The 16,332-nt window shown below is 41.4% G+C and overlaps 1 protein-coding gene across 11 annotated transcripts in view; it reads left to right on the top strand.

The window, feature by feature from the left end:
- Nucleotides 1-76: 76 nt before the first annotated feature.
- CPT1A (carnitine palmitoyltransferase 1A) overlaps nucleotides 77-16,332 on the top strand; it is a 45,928-nt gene continuing 29,672 nt past the window's right edge. The window contains exons 1-9 of one of the 11 annotated variants that reach the window (XM_080405522.1): nucleotides 95-219; nucleotides 3,830-4,013; nucleotides 4,084-4,205; nucleotides 4,378-4,435; nucleotides 6,149-6,270; nucleotides 13,248-13,326; nucleotides 13,466-13,620; nucleotides 14,683-14,822; nucleotides 15,212-15,383. In XM_080405522.1, coding sequence (XP_080261648.1) covers nucleotides 13,480-13,620; nucleotides 14,683-14,822; nucleotides 15,212-15,383 — 453 coding nt within the window. In that variant the 5' untranslated portion in view covers nucleotides 95-219; nucleotides 3,830-4,013; nucleotides 4,084-4,205; ... (2 more) ...; nucleotides 13,248-13,326; nucleotides 13,466-13,479. Of the gene's footprint in view, nucleotides 220-3,829; nucleotides 4,014-4,083; nucleotides 4,206-4,377; nucleotides 4,436-6,148; nucleotides 6,271-13,247; nucleotides 13,327-13,465; nucleotides 13,621-14,682; nucleotides 14,823-15,211; nucleotides 15,384-16,282; nucleotides 16,303-16,332 lie in introns of those variants that run through there. The other 10 variants (XM_080405524.1, XM_080405521.1, XM_080405520.1 and 7 more) reach the window with 10 other exon arrangements.

Genomic DNA, 16,332 nt, shown 5'->3' on the forward strand with positions numbered 1-16,332 from the left:
CCACCTCCCTTCCCGCCTCCGTTCCGCCCACACGGGCCGCTCCTGCGGCCCCGTCTCGGACCCGCCCCCCTTCCGCCGACAGCCAATGGGGGCGCGGGCGGCAAGCCCGGCTCTGGCAGGCTGCGCGAGGGAGCGGCCGCGCCTCACTCGCCGCTCTGCTCGCTCCGGCCCGGCCCGCCCCGCCTGAGCGCCGGTTACCGCCATTCTCTCGGCAGGTGGGTGGCGGCGGGCGGCTGCGGGGCGCAAGTCCTCCATCGCCGGCTTTCCCAGCGCGGCTCGGCTTAGCTCCGCCGCCTGCAGGCGGGGGGCTCCGGGGGAACGGGGGTAGGGGGCAGCGACGGGCCGTGGTTTCCTCCGTGTCCGGCTGATTCACTGCGGGCTGCCGCTCCGCCCCTTCCCCGCCACCCTGCGCCTGGGCGCTGAGGGACGGCGAGACCGGGCTCGCTCGGTCTGTTTTTAGCTTAATAATTATTTTCATTGGGCGAGCGCGAAGTTCTGTGGTAAATGTGCGAGTGCGGCGGGTGTTGCCCCCTGCGTGGGGCTGGAGGGAAGGGTGCAGCCGCCGGGGGAGCGGCCGGAGGGGGCCGGGAGCGCCCCGGGAAGGCACCGTGCCCGCGGCGTCCCGCTGGCGTTTGTCCCCGGCCTCGGGGTTCGGTAGTGCCGCAGAGCGGGGCGGGGGTGGCGGCGGGGAGCGGTGGCACGCAGTGACACGGGGGCGCTCGCTGCAGCTACGCCGCCTGAAGCACGGTGGCTTGGGTGACCCGCTGCACCGACCGACCGGCGGGACGAGCCCCGGCTGTGGCGGTGGGGTCGGGGCGCCTACATCCTGACCGGTGCGTGTGAGACACTAGTCCCTGTGCTCGTGTGACTGCAGGCGGTGACACCTATAGCAGCCGCAGTCCCTGCAAACTGCTCTTGAGATAAACACAGATGGAAAACGTTACGCTTTGTTCATGGCCTGGCAGGTTTACCGAATGAGGATGCGGATCAGACTTGTTGCAAAAGGTTAAGATCGTTGCAGCATCTTGGAACTTTTATTTTCTTGCCTCATTTTCCTACAGCTTTCGTGTTTTGTGCTATGTTTTCTGGTCGAGGCCAGAAAAAAAAAAAGATCGAACTAAAATATGACTCTGGTTATAACAGTTCTATACTAGTGTTGATGGAACTGTAATGGGAAGCAGCTTTTTTTGGAAAGAGAAAGGTGCAAAGCAGGATCAAGACAAATATCTCATTCTTCCTCATACCTGGCAATTTGTCAGCACTTAAAGGACAATTGTATTGAAATTGCAAGTTTAGCAAAGATTACTGTTCAGAAACCTGCTCGCTTCCTTATCACAGTGTATAGGAACGTAGCACTGAGAACGAGGAAGGTCTGATCCTTTTGTTTTCCTTTCCTTAAACAATTACATTTTCCTGAGTGTCTGACCTCTTCAATTTCCAGATCTACAAGCTGTGCTATGTGATTTCTGACCATTATGAACGGGTGTTATATAAAAAAAAAAAGTATTGTAGTCCTCAGTGGTAATTGGCAGGTTCTCTTCCTGTTGTAAGCCTATTGATATAAAGTGGTAATTATTAATTTGTAGTGGCACAGGCGATATTGTAGGTGAGTGTGGTGTGGATCTGTATAAATGTAACTTAGCATGATTACGCAGGTATCAGGGCTCTGTCATAGCCGTGACTTGGTGTGAAAGAGAAGTTGATCTGAGGGCTGTTTAGAGTTTTGAGGTGTTGTAGCCTTGCTTCAAGAGCTTCTTCCAGGAAGACAACGTTACTTTTGGGTAAAGAAAACCGGGACATCAAACAGCCGAGGCTCTTTAGCCCGGAGAAGCAGAACAGAAACCGCCGAGCTGCACAAGCGAATACGCCCCTTTTATCTGCTACCTCTGCCATACACTCTGCTGCCTTCATCGCTTTGCCTTCCTCTACGGCAGCCCTAGCGCGGGGTGGGCAGCGCCTTCCCGGCAGGGCCGCCCCCCCCTCCCCGCTGCCGCTGGCCTGCGCGGCGCTGCGGCGGCGCGACCTTTCACCCACTTCCCGGGAGCGGTCACGTGGGCGCGCGGGGGGGCGGGGGCCGGGGGTGCCCCGCGCCTCCCGCCTTCTGACCCGGCGGCGGGGGCAGCACCCGCAAACGCAAACGGATGTGAGGTGTGGGGCGATGGGCGCCTGGCTGGGGGTGTGTGTGTTTCTGCCCGCGGGCGGCTCGCAATGTCGGACCCCCAGCCCGACTGCTTTTGGGAAATCCTGAGTAAAAAGCGACTTCAATGAATGCTTGCATTAAAAAAAAAAAACCAACAAACAAACAAGAAAACCCCAAACCTGTGATTTATTTTATATTCCAGCCCTATTGTCTTTGTCCTGCAGCATGCTGCATCACAGTCCTGAACTCCGCGTGTTCAGAAAAACAAGCTCTAAACGACTGAAAATCATCCCTCTTTTTCTATGCCTAGGTTAACTTTAGTTTGGATGGTCAATTTAAGTATTTGCAAAATGTTTGGAACTGGTTCTTCAGTCTTTCGACCTTAAACAGGCTGAAAGACCTTATTCGGGTCTTTCATCCTTGTACAGTAAATGATCATTGAACTACCGAGAGAGCAATCCATTCAGTTTGCCTTCAGCCACCAAACATTGTTTCCATCTTCCAGGATCTTGAGTCCTACGATGTGACATCTTGCATGCCTCATAAGAGTCCTGCCATTCCAGAAATGTTTGTTGTTACAGAGAAGATTATAATTCTTCTTTACTGCATGAACATAGAATCTCATTAATGCAAAGGGAGGGAGAAGGATAAAACCTGTATAATCTAAATGCCTAGGTGTGTGCCTTTTATAGCAGTGTTAAAAAGAAATGACCCAGATCTAGAGCCTAGTTTTTGGGGGGTGGGGAGTTTTCTGCATGATATGATAACGGTGCAGTGTTTTAGTTTTGTATGCTTGTCTCTTACTCAGCAAGCTTATTCTGAATTTCTAGAAGGTCAGAGGAGGTAGCTTGTGGGGAAGTTACAATATAACATGTATTGCAATAGAAACTAGAATACTCTAAAAGGTCTAGGAACAGTATAGTGTGTCCTACCCTATATAGGGGAAATAACTGTAAATAATGACAGTTGTAAATGTTTCTGTTTTGATTACAGTTGTGGATACACGTCACTGTTTTGTTTGGGGTTTTTTTTGGAAGTGTACCTTTTGGGAACCATCTTTTAGAGAAGCATGCTGTTTGGAAGAGGAGAGAGGCTGTATGATCCAGAAACTGTAGAGATTAATATTCCTTACTGTTAGCCTAGTAATTAGCATGTCGTCTGCTCTACTTCTCTGCCTGGCTGTTGCCAGTTTGATCAGGTGAGAAGACAACTCACTGTGGCTTTTCTTCTGGAAGTGCCAGAGAAAACAGCCTGTTCGGTGAATATCTCTCCAAGAAATCTTGATGGCACCTGTGTTGAGTGTAAGGCAGTTAAAAGCCTGCAGGAAAACACTTGGATGTCTTAAGCTGAAACTAGCGTTGGAGTTTCTCCCCTGAGATCACCATGTTTATCGCACTAGTTAGCAATTGCTAGTTTGAGCCCTCAGAAAGGACTCAGTGGGTAGCAAAGGAACTTTCTTTTGCTCCACAGTTCTTTGCCATCTCAGACCTGTTAAATGAAGACATAGATGCAGATAATACATTCACCCAGTGTAACGGAAAAAAGTGTTTCAGACTGCTGTTTGTGACTAATCTTTCCATTGCCATTGGTTTTTCTAAAATGGTTCCAGTCTGATCCAGTCCCTTCTGAGCAGCTGAAAGCTGTGTGTGAATCAAAGCTCAAACTGTTTTTCTTTACTTTCTGTTTCAGAGCTACAACTGACTGCCATTGCTGTAGTGTAATGTCTGTTAGGAGCTAGCAGCATTGAAATGAATCTGTCTCTCAGCGTGTCCTAACCTATTCAAGATCCCAGCAGCAGTGAGCTTGCAGGACAGAAGATCTCTGTGTGACAACTAGATCTCAAGTCCGCTGTTGAAGGAAGACAGCTGTTCAGGTATACTTATGTTTATTTCATTAGTCTGTTTGTTTTCTCTCTTCACTTCCATATATACCTGTTGTTCCAGCTTACCCCTTGGGAAGGGGATAAAGAGATTGGCCCAAGATTCCAAAGGAAGTGCCTGCAGAGGCTAGCTGATATTCACCCACAGGTGATCTTGGAAAATTGCTGAGGACAGGACACAAGTTGGTACGTTTGCTAGTGGGACAGCAAGTTACTGCAAACCCTGTAGTTGTTCTGATTTCCAACTGTCTGCTGTGAGTGAAGTTTGCAGTAGGTCCCAGTGTTGCTGTACCTGGGTAAATACTTGTATTCAGTTCACCACCTTGGCTTGAACCACAGGATTTGTTAATTTTTTCAGATGTGAGGAATCCTTTAAGACATTTGCAGTTCCAAAGGACCACAGCTGTCAGTTGCAGGTGAGGCTGGGAAGGATTGGAGCTGATGATTAGCAGTAACCAAAGACAAGAACTTGAAATTTAATGTCAAATGGTGGCTGTTGGAGGAGAGGCTTCTGTCTCTTCAAGCTGCTTCAGTCGTGGCATAGTAATTTTACTTTGGAGACCATATGAGAGGGAACTGCCTTGTGAACAACAGGTTCGGCTTTTAGGAGGCTTAAACTGGTTTTAGCATGTGTCAGTCACAACTAAAATGGCATGAGGGAACCTGTCCGTTTAACGTTGTGTTTCTCAGAAGAGATTACAATTGATTGAATGGTATATTAATTCAAGTTTTAAAGGAGAGCTGTTCTCTTTTATTTCTATGTTGTAGTCATTAGGTTCATCTGAGAAGCCCTGTTGTGTGAATTTAATCCACGTGGCTATCGCACAGAAATGATTTGGCTTCACTCCTCTCAGATTTCTCTTAATGATTTTGTGTCTGTAGAACATTATTAGTCATTATAAGGTAGCTGAGTTATTGTTAAGACTTGAGACCAGCAAGTATCAGTGTCTTTTGATATGCTGAAGCATGTTTAGATGTTATTGAAAGTTAGTATGCAAGGAAGCTATTTAGAAATAGAAATTCTCAAGAACAGTATCTGGTTCATCTTTATAGCAGGTTCAGAAGTCAGTACCTTGCAGAATATCACATGAACGATGAATAAGCTCTCTACTCTTTCTGAGGCTTTGATATCTTGTTTCCTTTTTACAGAAGAGCAGTGTACGCTGCAGGAATGTGACATTAGCTGGTAGAATATGCAAGAAACGGAACAGGAGAGAGGTCTTTTATACTGCTTACTTTCAATCAAATTTTTTTCAATCAAAACCTTAATGTGCTTTCAAAGGCATAGAACTCTAGACAACTTTGATCTTTGTTTGGATTTCTGTTAAAGCAAAAGCTTTATCTTTAGTTTTAGCTGTGTATCAAAGGACCACCAGATGAACATGACGGAAAGTGTTTTTGGCATCCTTCTGGCATTCTCTGGTTAGCTGCCTTACTGAATTGACCCGCTAGCATTAGGCAGAATTCTGGTATGTATGTCAGATAGTGGTGGGGAAGCAGTCACTCATGTAAGAGTGGATGGGACCTTGAGCTCCTGAGTCAGTGCTGGATGCTGCTGTACAGCATATACTTGAGTGTGTGGAACTATTGCATTTATAGAAAACTTCATGAAAACACTTCACTGAAGTCACGTTGGTTTTATTGTTGATAATATGGGCTTCCTTAATTTGATAGGAAAGGTCAATGTTTCCTCTAGATAGACATGTATACCTGTAACATTCAATTCCAAGGGCTTATTTTTTATCAGGAGTTTGTACTGTTTCCCACTGTGTCACTGCAGTATACGTGGCACTTAAGGTCAGCTCCCGAAATCTACCTGCTGCCTTAAGACTAGCAGAGTCTCATTGGACGGTGTATTGGTATTTAAAATACCAGTGTACATTTAAAAACCTTGTGTAATGACATACTAGTGCTCTTCAGCGAGAGCAACATTACCAGAACAATGTTAAAAAATTCAGATGAATCATTGTCTGAAAAGTTTATGCAAAATCTGTAAAAATTCTACTGGAACAATGTTAAAAAATTCAGATGAATCATTGTCTGAAAAGTTTATGCAAAATCTGTAAAAATTCTACTGCTGCAAAATCTACCCTCTTTTCCCCTCCAAACTAACAGTACATTTTTGTCAGTTGCAGAAAATTAGCTCCTTTTGAATGTCTGACTGCTACTACCAGTTTGGCTTCCAAGGTGTGCCATTCATTTAAAGCAATTGAAGCACAGGATTTCTTGTTCAGGCCTTAACTGTTGTAAAGTAAGTTTATTTTTTGAAGCAGATTTATTATGAAAACTGCTACATTAAATTTCCTAAAGCATCTCTGCTATGTATACTGTTCAAACTGTATAAAAAAATATAGGATTGATGCTTCAAGCCCTTAATCCTCCTAGTGGCTCTTCACTAGACTCTCTCTCTAGTAGTTTCATTTCTCTTACTGGGGAGCCCAGTACTGGACACAGTATTCAAGATGGAGCCTCACCAGTGCTGAGCGGAAGGGAAGAGTCACCTCCCTCAACCTGGTGGCAACATTCTTCCTAGTGAACCCCGGGATTCTGTTAGCCGCCTTTGTGGCAAGGACATCTTGCTGGCTTGTGTGCAGCAGCTGGGTGTGAAGCTGCTCTCCAGCCAGTCAGTCTCCAGTGTGTACTGGTGTATAGTGCAGGACTTTCCACTTTGTTGAACTGAATAATGTTTCAGCCTGCCTATTTCTCCAGCCTGTCAAGGTCTGTCTGGATGGCAGTGAAATCCTCTGGTCTATCCCTAGCCGCTCCTGTCAGTTTCAGTCCCTGTACCTGTAAATCCATCTGCAGTTTGGTTCTTTGTTACTGTCTTCAACTTTTAAAATAGGATTTACAGCTACTACTTGTGCATCAAACATCTGGAAGGGTGTCAAATTGATAGGCTTCAGAGCCTCTGCAGAATTCAGACAGGTGAAGACTTGATGAATGTTACAAAGACAACTACTCCTAAAAATTTTTTTTTAGAAAACTCTAACCCTTTACATTTGTGTAAGATGATATCTTGCCGCTTGATATAAGTGTTTAGTACACTTTTTGGTTTGAGGAACCATATTTGCATGAGTCTTTGTCAACAAACCCCAAAAAATCAAGCAACCTTGATTATCTGTAGATTGCATCTACTTCTGGGATGGCTGTACAGATCAGTGTTGCCATTAAACTGTAGCTAGTGGCAAAGCATGGAAGTAAACTGATGTGCTAGCAAGTTATTTTAGGATGCTGGCACTGGCTTTGCTGTACTTCACTACCTACCACTTCATCGCAAGCGCACTTTCTAAGCAAAATCAGCCGCCGTAGGGTGGTCGGAATTACTTTGTGTATGTGGTACTGAAGGCTTGTACTGATGGGAGCATTTTAAAATTCAGAATAATGCATCAAGAGACTTGGGTGGACATCTTGGTGTTTGGAATTCTCTTGCTTTTAGTTTAGTATCTGGTGTGAAATCAACAGATTTGAGCATCAACAATTATTCATTAATCTGTGTAAAACAATGCATTCATAGTTTTGGCTTTCTAGGAGAGTAGAAGATGCAAATTTCTATAGTAATAACGTCAAAAGCTGAGAGAAAATACTTGATACTTGATCACTGTCTCAGCACAAACACAGTGCAGGTGTTCTAGTGTTTTATTACTGACTCTGATTTCGTTAAGTCTGTCCTCAGACTGATGGAATTTGGTGGTCTATCCTCAAGTGTCAAAATACGTTAACAAATGACCACAGAAATGAAACTTTTTGGATGTCTGTTTTCTTCCAAAAGCTGAAGCAAACTGATTTCCTGAAGGGAGATCTGATGTGTGGACAATGACATACTGCAGAAAACTTCTTCAATGGTTCCAATACTTAAGTTTCAGAATTAAGTCTTTTAAGAGAACTTGAGAGCTCCAGAATTTTTTCCTGTTCTGTATGTCTGCTTTTAACATTCAAACAGTAATTCTTAATACCTTTGCTTGTTGATAGAAATGGAATTCCCCCTTGCCCTGCTTCTCTTTGGAAAAAAAACCCACCTGTTTTGGGGACAGACAAAGACATTGGGGCACTTGCCTGGTTTTGCAAGACCTTCCGAGTTCAAGATGTCCAGCTTTAAATGGGAATCTTATTTCCTAACTAAAATTTGGTTTGATATACTTTCAACTGGTAGCTCTCAACATTCCATCTTGAAAACTTCTTTAAACAATGTAATTGTAAATTATTTAGTATCACACTCTTCTTCTCACCAGTCTCTATTTCTATTTGAAACCTTAGCAGTAAGCTAAATTTTCAAGTTGTTAGTTTATTTTAAGAAAGTAGCGATGAATTCTTCAAGGTCAGGTTTCTGGTTGTTGAGGTTTTTGGTTGTTGTTTTGTGTGAGGTTTTTTGTTTTGTGGATGTTTTGTTGGGTTTTTTTACTTGCTGGTAGGAACTTGGCAGGAGTTGGAGACACTACCTATGTGATAAGGTGCTTCTCATTGCTTTATTGTTGGTACCATGCCTGTGCATGAAGTTATGAGGGCTTCCAGGCGCCTCTGAATTCAGAACTGCCATCATACTTCAAGATGCATCATGTTCTAGCTTTTAGCATAGGGACATGTAATGCTGCAAGTCTGTCCATCTATGAACAACCTGCGGTTTTAAGTGCTGAAGATGTCTATTTGAGGGCTCTGACAGTATGAAAACTGTGTGGGGTGGTATGTAGCAATGTACTTGGAGAAACTGTATGCAGCAGTCACTGCTTTACCAAAAAAACTGTCAACCTTTGATTGTCGCAGCAGAATAATGGGAGAGAATTGTTTTGTGAGCTTAGTTTGGTTACTGGCAGGCGTATGCCCTGTATACGAGAGCTAATCTATAAATAGATGTCAAAAATCTGCGAGGAGAGCATTGAACTAAATTGTTGGGGTAGCTGGCAAGCGAGAGTCATAGAATTAAGTCTTTCACCAAGGTTTTAGCTATTCATGGTCATGTGAATACTTCTCTCCAGTTTTCCTCTGCATTTATTAACTTGCTTCCTTTGCAGGAAAAGGAGCTATAGATGTGAAACCTACATTTAAATAGTATGTCTCTTTCCAGTGGATGTTTGGACTCCTGCCAAGGAGAAATGGCAGGGTTTTCCCTATTCCAAGAGGAATAGGACATGAAGGGGGGGGGGGGGGGGGGCACGAAATGAATTGCATGAGCCAAGTCATGTATGGGCTAAGGTGAGTTCTGAGGTAAGAGGTGACATCCCCTTAGAGCAGAGGAATTGCTTTTTTTGAGGTAGAGGTGGTAACTTTCACTTTTTTTTTTTTTTTTTAGCACTACCATTTTATCCGTATAGAGCTCATGAAATTAAGGTTCGTACTCAACAGCATTTCCAAAAGTAACTGCTTCAGGAATTAGTACCTTGTTTTGTGCAATACTGTAATACTTTTAACTCTTGTATTGTGGCTTGGTGCTTTTTAAGATGCGCATGTTAATTCTTTCACTGTCTTTCAGACGTTGTGCTCTGCATTATGTGCTTCAGAGAGACTTTACCAACCACAACTGACTTCTTGCATGCCTGACTAAATAGAAGAATCCTGCACATGGGATCTCTTTTAGCTTTAGATTTACAGAGCTGAGGCCCTCATCTCCTTCTGTGGCTGTAGGAACATGTAAGCCCTAATACAGAGTTGACTGTTCGGTGTTTGCAACCTGAAATCATAAGGTCTGCGAGCAGTCGGAGTTAAACCTTGGTCTTTGTAGTGTAAATATTCTGAAACTGCAGGAAGGACAATCTGAGGACACTTTATGAATAGTAGGCATAGCAGCATGTTTTTTCAGACCTTCAGGTCTACTGGGGCTTAGGCCTCCTAGTGTGCTGTGTGTTTTATTGACTTAGAAGTGACATCCAACCTAGCAGTGCTTGTTTATAACAATGGAAAAACATTGTGGTACGTTTTGGTTGGCTCAAGCAGAGGTATGAGAAGGGAAGGGGAGAAAGAGGAAAGAGGAGAAACATCTGCAGCTGTTCTAGCATGTTTGAATTGAAGTAAAACCTGAAAAGAGCAATGAGCAGGCAGCTTTTCGCTTTTAAAAGAAAAAAAACAAAACCACAAAACAAAGTATGTTTTTTAAGACATCAGTATTTTGGGAGAACACTGAAAGGAATGAAAATAGTAATTTCAGATTACTTTTAGAAATTATTCTGCTCTTCCCCCCCATCCCTTTAAGTAAGACTTGGCCAAACTGCTCAGAAAGTAAAAAGCTGTTGTTTAAGGCTCTCTGTTGGGAAAGATTAATTAGTATATGCTTTACAGAAATGTTTTGCTGACCGAAATGCCTGAAGTTAGAAGAAGTTTTTGTTTCAGTGTGTGTTAGCTGATTGATGGAGGTGCTGCCTTACTAACATTGGCAGTCAAGTTTGAGTTTTACGCATGCTCCGCTGGCCTGTGCCCTTTTACCTACTTTGCTAGCGAGCACGTGACAGCAGAGGAATGCAAAGGAGGGGAAGTGTACAGCAGCTTATGATTAAATTGGCCTTTAAGGAGGAAAATAAGTGTTCAAAGAAAGGGACTTCAGGAAGTCTTTGGTGTTCAGCCATCATCACTCCGAACAGCCTTAAAGGCTTACAGTTTTCTTAAGTAAAGGAAAAGGATATGAAAGGAAACAAATAATTTGTTTTACATCTTAGGATCAAGTAATACGGTCCTAGAACTAGACTTCTCTTTGGTTTCAGGGCTTGTTTACTTGATTCAGAATTCATTCTTGCTGGATTAATATTTCTTCATTTGAGAATAAGGAATATTTTCCTTAGTGAAGCTTATTTAATTTTGTGATCGTGCCAAGTTATTAATTCATTAAAATATCAGGTTGACTGTTTTGATTAATGCTATTTATAATCTTTTTATGCCTTGGACAGTAAAAATGCTTGTGCCTAAAGAGGGAAGGGTTTCTGAAATAATTTTACGTCAGAAACAGAGAAGAGAGAATAGTTACAAATTCCCAGGCTGAGAAATCACGGGGGAGTTGAAGAGAAATAGAAATTAGTTGACCTGGTAGTTCAGACACTATCATTCCAGAATACAAAATTCCATGAATGAACTCAAAAACCTCTTGGCCCTTTATGAGACAAATGTAGGTGCCTGATTCTTTATATGAGGCTATAGTTGTTTTGTTTGTGTTTTTTGTTGTTTTTTTTTTTTTTTTTTTTCCAATCCTGGTCTTAATAGTACTGCTAAACGTTTGATGGATTCTTAACTTTGAGTGGTTTCCCCTTTTGCAAATGCTGTTGAGTCCAGGGTATAGCATGTATTACTGCTGCCTGTTTTATGGCTTGGTGATGCATGATTTGAATGAATGAATGGACAGCTGACTTTGACTTCCTGATACTTGTCTACAGCAAGGCCCCGGTGAATAAACAGTTGTTAGTCACTGAGTCATTAAGTACTACAAATTGCAGTTGTTCCTAGGGCATATGGGGCTTGTGTTAAAGGTTTTGAAACCAGTGATCAAAGCTGATCTGATTTCTTTGTTGTCCTAATCAGACACTGTAGGTACATAGGTCAAATTGCACACTATCAGTATAACACTGTGAGCTTTAGCTACTCTTCCAGTAACCCAGAAGGCTGAGTTACCCAGGACTCAGCCTTTAAAACCTGAGTAGTGGCTGGTGGATTTGGAAGATCTGTGAATTACCATCAGCCACTGTAGCAGTAGCTGTATTGCAGAGGTTGGTCATTGCAGGCTGGTCTAGAGGTAGGCGCTTTAAATATTGCAAACAGTCACTACCTATTGGTCAGCAACCCTACTAGATACTGCACAATAGCAGTTCTATTCACCTCTGCCTGATGCTCCTTCTCTTCCTATAGGGTGTATTTATTTCCTAAGCCTGCCATTACTGCAACCTTCCCAGAGCTTATATTCCCTAGTTGTCTACTCATACGCCTTTGTGCCCCTTCTTTGTGCTCCAGTTGACTTTGACATAGTAAAATATTTACAGACTAGAGGAGCAGCACTACAGTTGTAATAAACTGCTTTTGAAGTACCCAGCTAAACTGCACTGGTTAGCCTTCACATGCTGTTCAAACAGAGGATAAATGTCTACCAGAATTTAATTACGAAGTCTAAGCTTCAGGTTTGCAAAAGATGTGTACATTTTCAGCTTTTACGATTCCAAAGGCATGAAGTAGTTGTACTTCCTTTTGATCTTGCTTAAACAAATGCCAGTGCCACCTTAAAGCGCTTGGTATTGATATCATTGTCTGTTGTCCTAGTAAAAACGTGAAATTAAAGCTTGCCCTTGAAACCTGACCTACAGATGGGATTGTGGATTCCTCTACTTTTTTGCCACACTTCTGAGAGTTGTTTTTAGGATTATGCGCAGAAGTTTTAGTAAACTAATAAATGAATGTGGACAAAAGACTTTGGAACCATGATGGTCTCCTCAGGAATATGTAGTTTGGACCATTTCGATGTTACACATTCTGCAGCCTATCTGCAAAAATGTATGTTCTGATTGTAGGTGCTCAAACAACATTAGTCTGAGTTAATGATAAGTAGGAGTAACTTCCGAGATATTTATATAGAAATGCTGATTACAGAAAGAAAGAAGCTATGAAGATGAGCTGGTAAATAAGAGCATACAGTTCAATTTGAATTGCCTGTATCCTCAGACAGGAGTCGAGACATTAGTATGTAAATAGAATCACAGTGATATTTCTGTTTTAAATGCCACATTGTTTTTATTTGAGCCTGTTATACCTGCCCATTATGATGGTATTTTGTTTATATTGGAACTGTTGTTGATACTTATTTGAGTAGTTAAACTGAGCTGCAGTTCAATTAAACTTGCTCTTAATTTCATGTTTGTTTATGTGAAGGTTTGGTTTCCTCAGCTCTGCTTAGTTTTGATTTTTGCAACTGTTTGCCAGTCGGAACTTGGAGCCACACGGGCTGTAGTGTCTTATTGCTGTGGCTAATCATCTTGAAATTAAGATATGAAAAAAAAATTCAGAGGGAGATATGGTCAGAAGCAGCCTTGCTAGCAGAGGTGAAGACTTTAAATACCTTTTGATTCAAAATGATGAACAAAACACTTTCTGGACCTCCTTTATCATTACAGAGTGATATACCTGCAGTATGCTTTTCTAAATGTTAACAGCTTTAATTTTCTGCTCTGCTCTGAATTTTTATATATTGCATGTATGTATGATACTGAGCTTGCTACAATCCTGCCAAAGGGCCTAAGTTACATGAGAGTGTTTTGCTTCCATTTTCAGCTGTTGTGGTTAGAGGAGATACCTTAATTAACATACCAGACGCTCAGACTGAAGTGCAAGCGTAGCCTGTAAGGAAGAGGCAAGTATCGTATGTAAATTTGGTATACTTTGAAATATTTCCCAAAATTACTATGTAGAAAATACCTTGCTAGAAATGGACTATCTCCTAGTTCCTTTGAACAAAAAGGAAATAATTTTTTATCTTTGCTTTTTGACAGAATTCTCTCTGAAAATGGCAGAAGCTCATCAAGCAGTAGCTTTTCAATTTACAGTAACTCCAGATGGGATTGACCTGCGAATGAGCCATGAGGCACTCAAACAAATTTACTTATCTGGTGTCCATTCATGGAAGAAAAAGTTCATCAGATTCAAGGTATTTTAAATCAGTCAAGTCCAATTTAATATTTTATAGATTTATTCAAGTTTTGTCCAGGGAAAACTTTTTTCCCCATTATGGCAAAGTTCCTTATTGTGAAAGACTTCTGTGGGTTTTAGTTGAGACAAGGGATGCTGAGGAAGGTAGCACTGGGTGATGCTGTAAAGACTGAAAGGATACATCTTTTTGATTTATTCCATGGAAGCAAGATGAAACAGACATTGGAATTAACAGTTGGTTTAATTTCCTTCATTGTCTTCATAACGCATCATATAATTATGTAATCTTTTAGCACTAGTCAGAAATATAACTAGTGGTGATTTTTAATGTCATATCACTTAGTGGTAAAAGACTACACTCTTGATTTTTATATGTTCTTTGCCAAAATTAAATTTTCAAATTAAGTAGAATGTTTGCTGTTTTCAAAAAGTTACCTGAACATGTCTTGTACAAGTTATGCTAAGTTGTAATGTTTCTGATGAAGTATTTGATGCAGATTGTTGTGAATTTGTTTTGTTCATGGGATCAGAAATGGTAAATATCTATTTTATTAGTAGCAAACTAGATAAGGTACGAGCTATCTTCAATACCTCTGTCAAAACCTCATTTTTAACAGTAGTCAATAATATTTTATAAAACTATGAGAAGGACTAGTTACATGATATAAACCCCCCTTGATTCCAGTTTTCAGTGTCTTGTTCAATAAAATATTTTTGCCATGTATTCATTTAGAGAGGCCGAACTCAGTGTGGGTGGGTATTATTGAAGGGTCGTTTGTTCCAAAGCTGTCTGCTGATTTCAGTATTTTTAGTAATACTTGCAGCAGGCTCAACGTTGTCTACAAAAAAACTTTAAGTGCCTTTTAATTCTTGATATCATTGTGATGATTTTCTGTAGCTGTCAAACTTAACTAAATCCATCCTGTACTCCTGAGTTAAGCATACATAAGAAAATGTTGGATAATCTTGACTTAAATGTGTTGGTTTGTGTTTCTTTCCATGGTAATATGAAGTCAACCACTTTGGTATGAAAAAATTATGTGAAGGCTTTTCTTTCCAGAATGGAATTATCACTGGCGTTTATCCTGCTAGCCCATCTAGCTGGCTTATTGTAGTTGTGGGTGTGATGTCAACAATGTATGCCAAAATTGATCCTTCTTTAGGAATAATAGCTAAAATCAACCGAACACTTGATACAACGTAAGTAGACTGAAAAGTTACTGTTCCTCTAAAGGAAATCAGTTTTATTTGTAGCTACTTTTAAAGCTAATCCTGTTAAAGTGTATCAGGTTTTGAACAGTATGGTTGTGACAGAGTAACCCCAATTAAGCAGATGTATGAAATAGGTAGGGTAGGTTGTTAGACAAGTATTACTACATTGTTTTCTGAGTATTTGGGAAGCACATTGGGCAACTTCTGTGGCCTTTGATGTTACTGCATGAGAGGGTGTTTGGAAAAGAGTTTATGAAAAAGGGCTAAACTGGAATGAAGCTTGTGTAATTACTTTTAGACTTAGGTTTGCAATATTAGGTTCTCTTTAGAACTTAAACTGACATTAACTGGCATATGCTGGCTTTTGTTTTAAACAGTGGCTATATGTCAAACCAAACACAGAACATTGTGAGCGGAGTACTTTTTGGCACAGGGCTTTGGGTTGCCCTTATTGTCACGATGCGCTACTCTCTAAAAATGTTGCTTTCCTATCACGGTTGGATGTTTGCTGAACATGGCAAACTTTCTGCAGGCACCAAGTTTTGGATGGTAAGGATATATTGTCTTCCTGTTTCATCTTAACTTCTAGCTGATCTATATTCAAAGCCCTGAAAGAAAACTTTGTAGGTTTTTCCTTGCTTGTGTTTTCTGTGTCATGGGACAGGAAGCTCTTAGGTAGATATTTCTACTAATTACTGTCATCCTTCTGATGCTATAATTAAACTATACAGGATGGCCTTGTAGAAGTAAGAGTAAACGCTTCAAGAATAACTTCTAAATTTGCTAATGCCTTGGGACTGTGTGACTCAAATACCTACTTTTTCTCTATATGCAAGTACAGCTTAAAGAACTTGGACTGCAGTACCAAAGAACTGCTGTCCTCCCCAGAAAGTGCTACCCAAAATCTTTGTTGAAATGTTGGGTGCTCTACTCTAAAATTAATCTTATGCTTGAAGAAATGATATTGAACGTCCTTTCCATTGATTTAGTGATATGCCTCCAAAATGAGTTGGACAAAAAGTGTAAATAAGGTAGCTTGTTATGCAGTTTTCACGTAAGTATGAGAGTGATCTGGTTCCTGTTGATTATTTTGGTGCTTTGGAAAAGGATCCTTAAAGGATGTGATGGGTATAAAGTGAGGACAGGTGCTCCAAGAGATGAAGTGGGTTTTTGTTACTTGGACTCTGTTGTTTTGAGTCACTTTTGCCCATATTGCAGAAGTCGTCACTTCAGTTTCCTATAGGGTAAAATTAGTCTCTGCAGCCTCAAAAAATTAACTAATTTGTGTTAGACTAACAACATTTCATGATTTATTATGAAGTATGTTCAAGAACAGGTTTCCAGAATGGTACACTAAAATAGAATTTAATATTCATCTGTTACAAATCAAATTTCTGATTGATAGTTTCTCCTGGAAGCGGTATCAGGAGCCTCATGACTCGAATTTGTACAGTACAGGCTCTGAATGGTAAGGCTTTCTGTCAATTGCTTGAAGCTG

Source organism: Falco punctatus (genome assembly GCF_963210335.1).
Source record: "Falco punctatus genome assembly, chromosome: 10".
NCBI lineage: Eukaryota > Metazoa > Chordata > Aves > Falconiformes > Falconidae > Falco > Falco punctatus.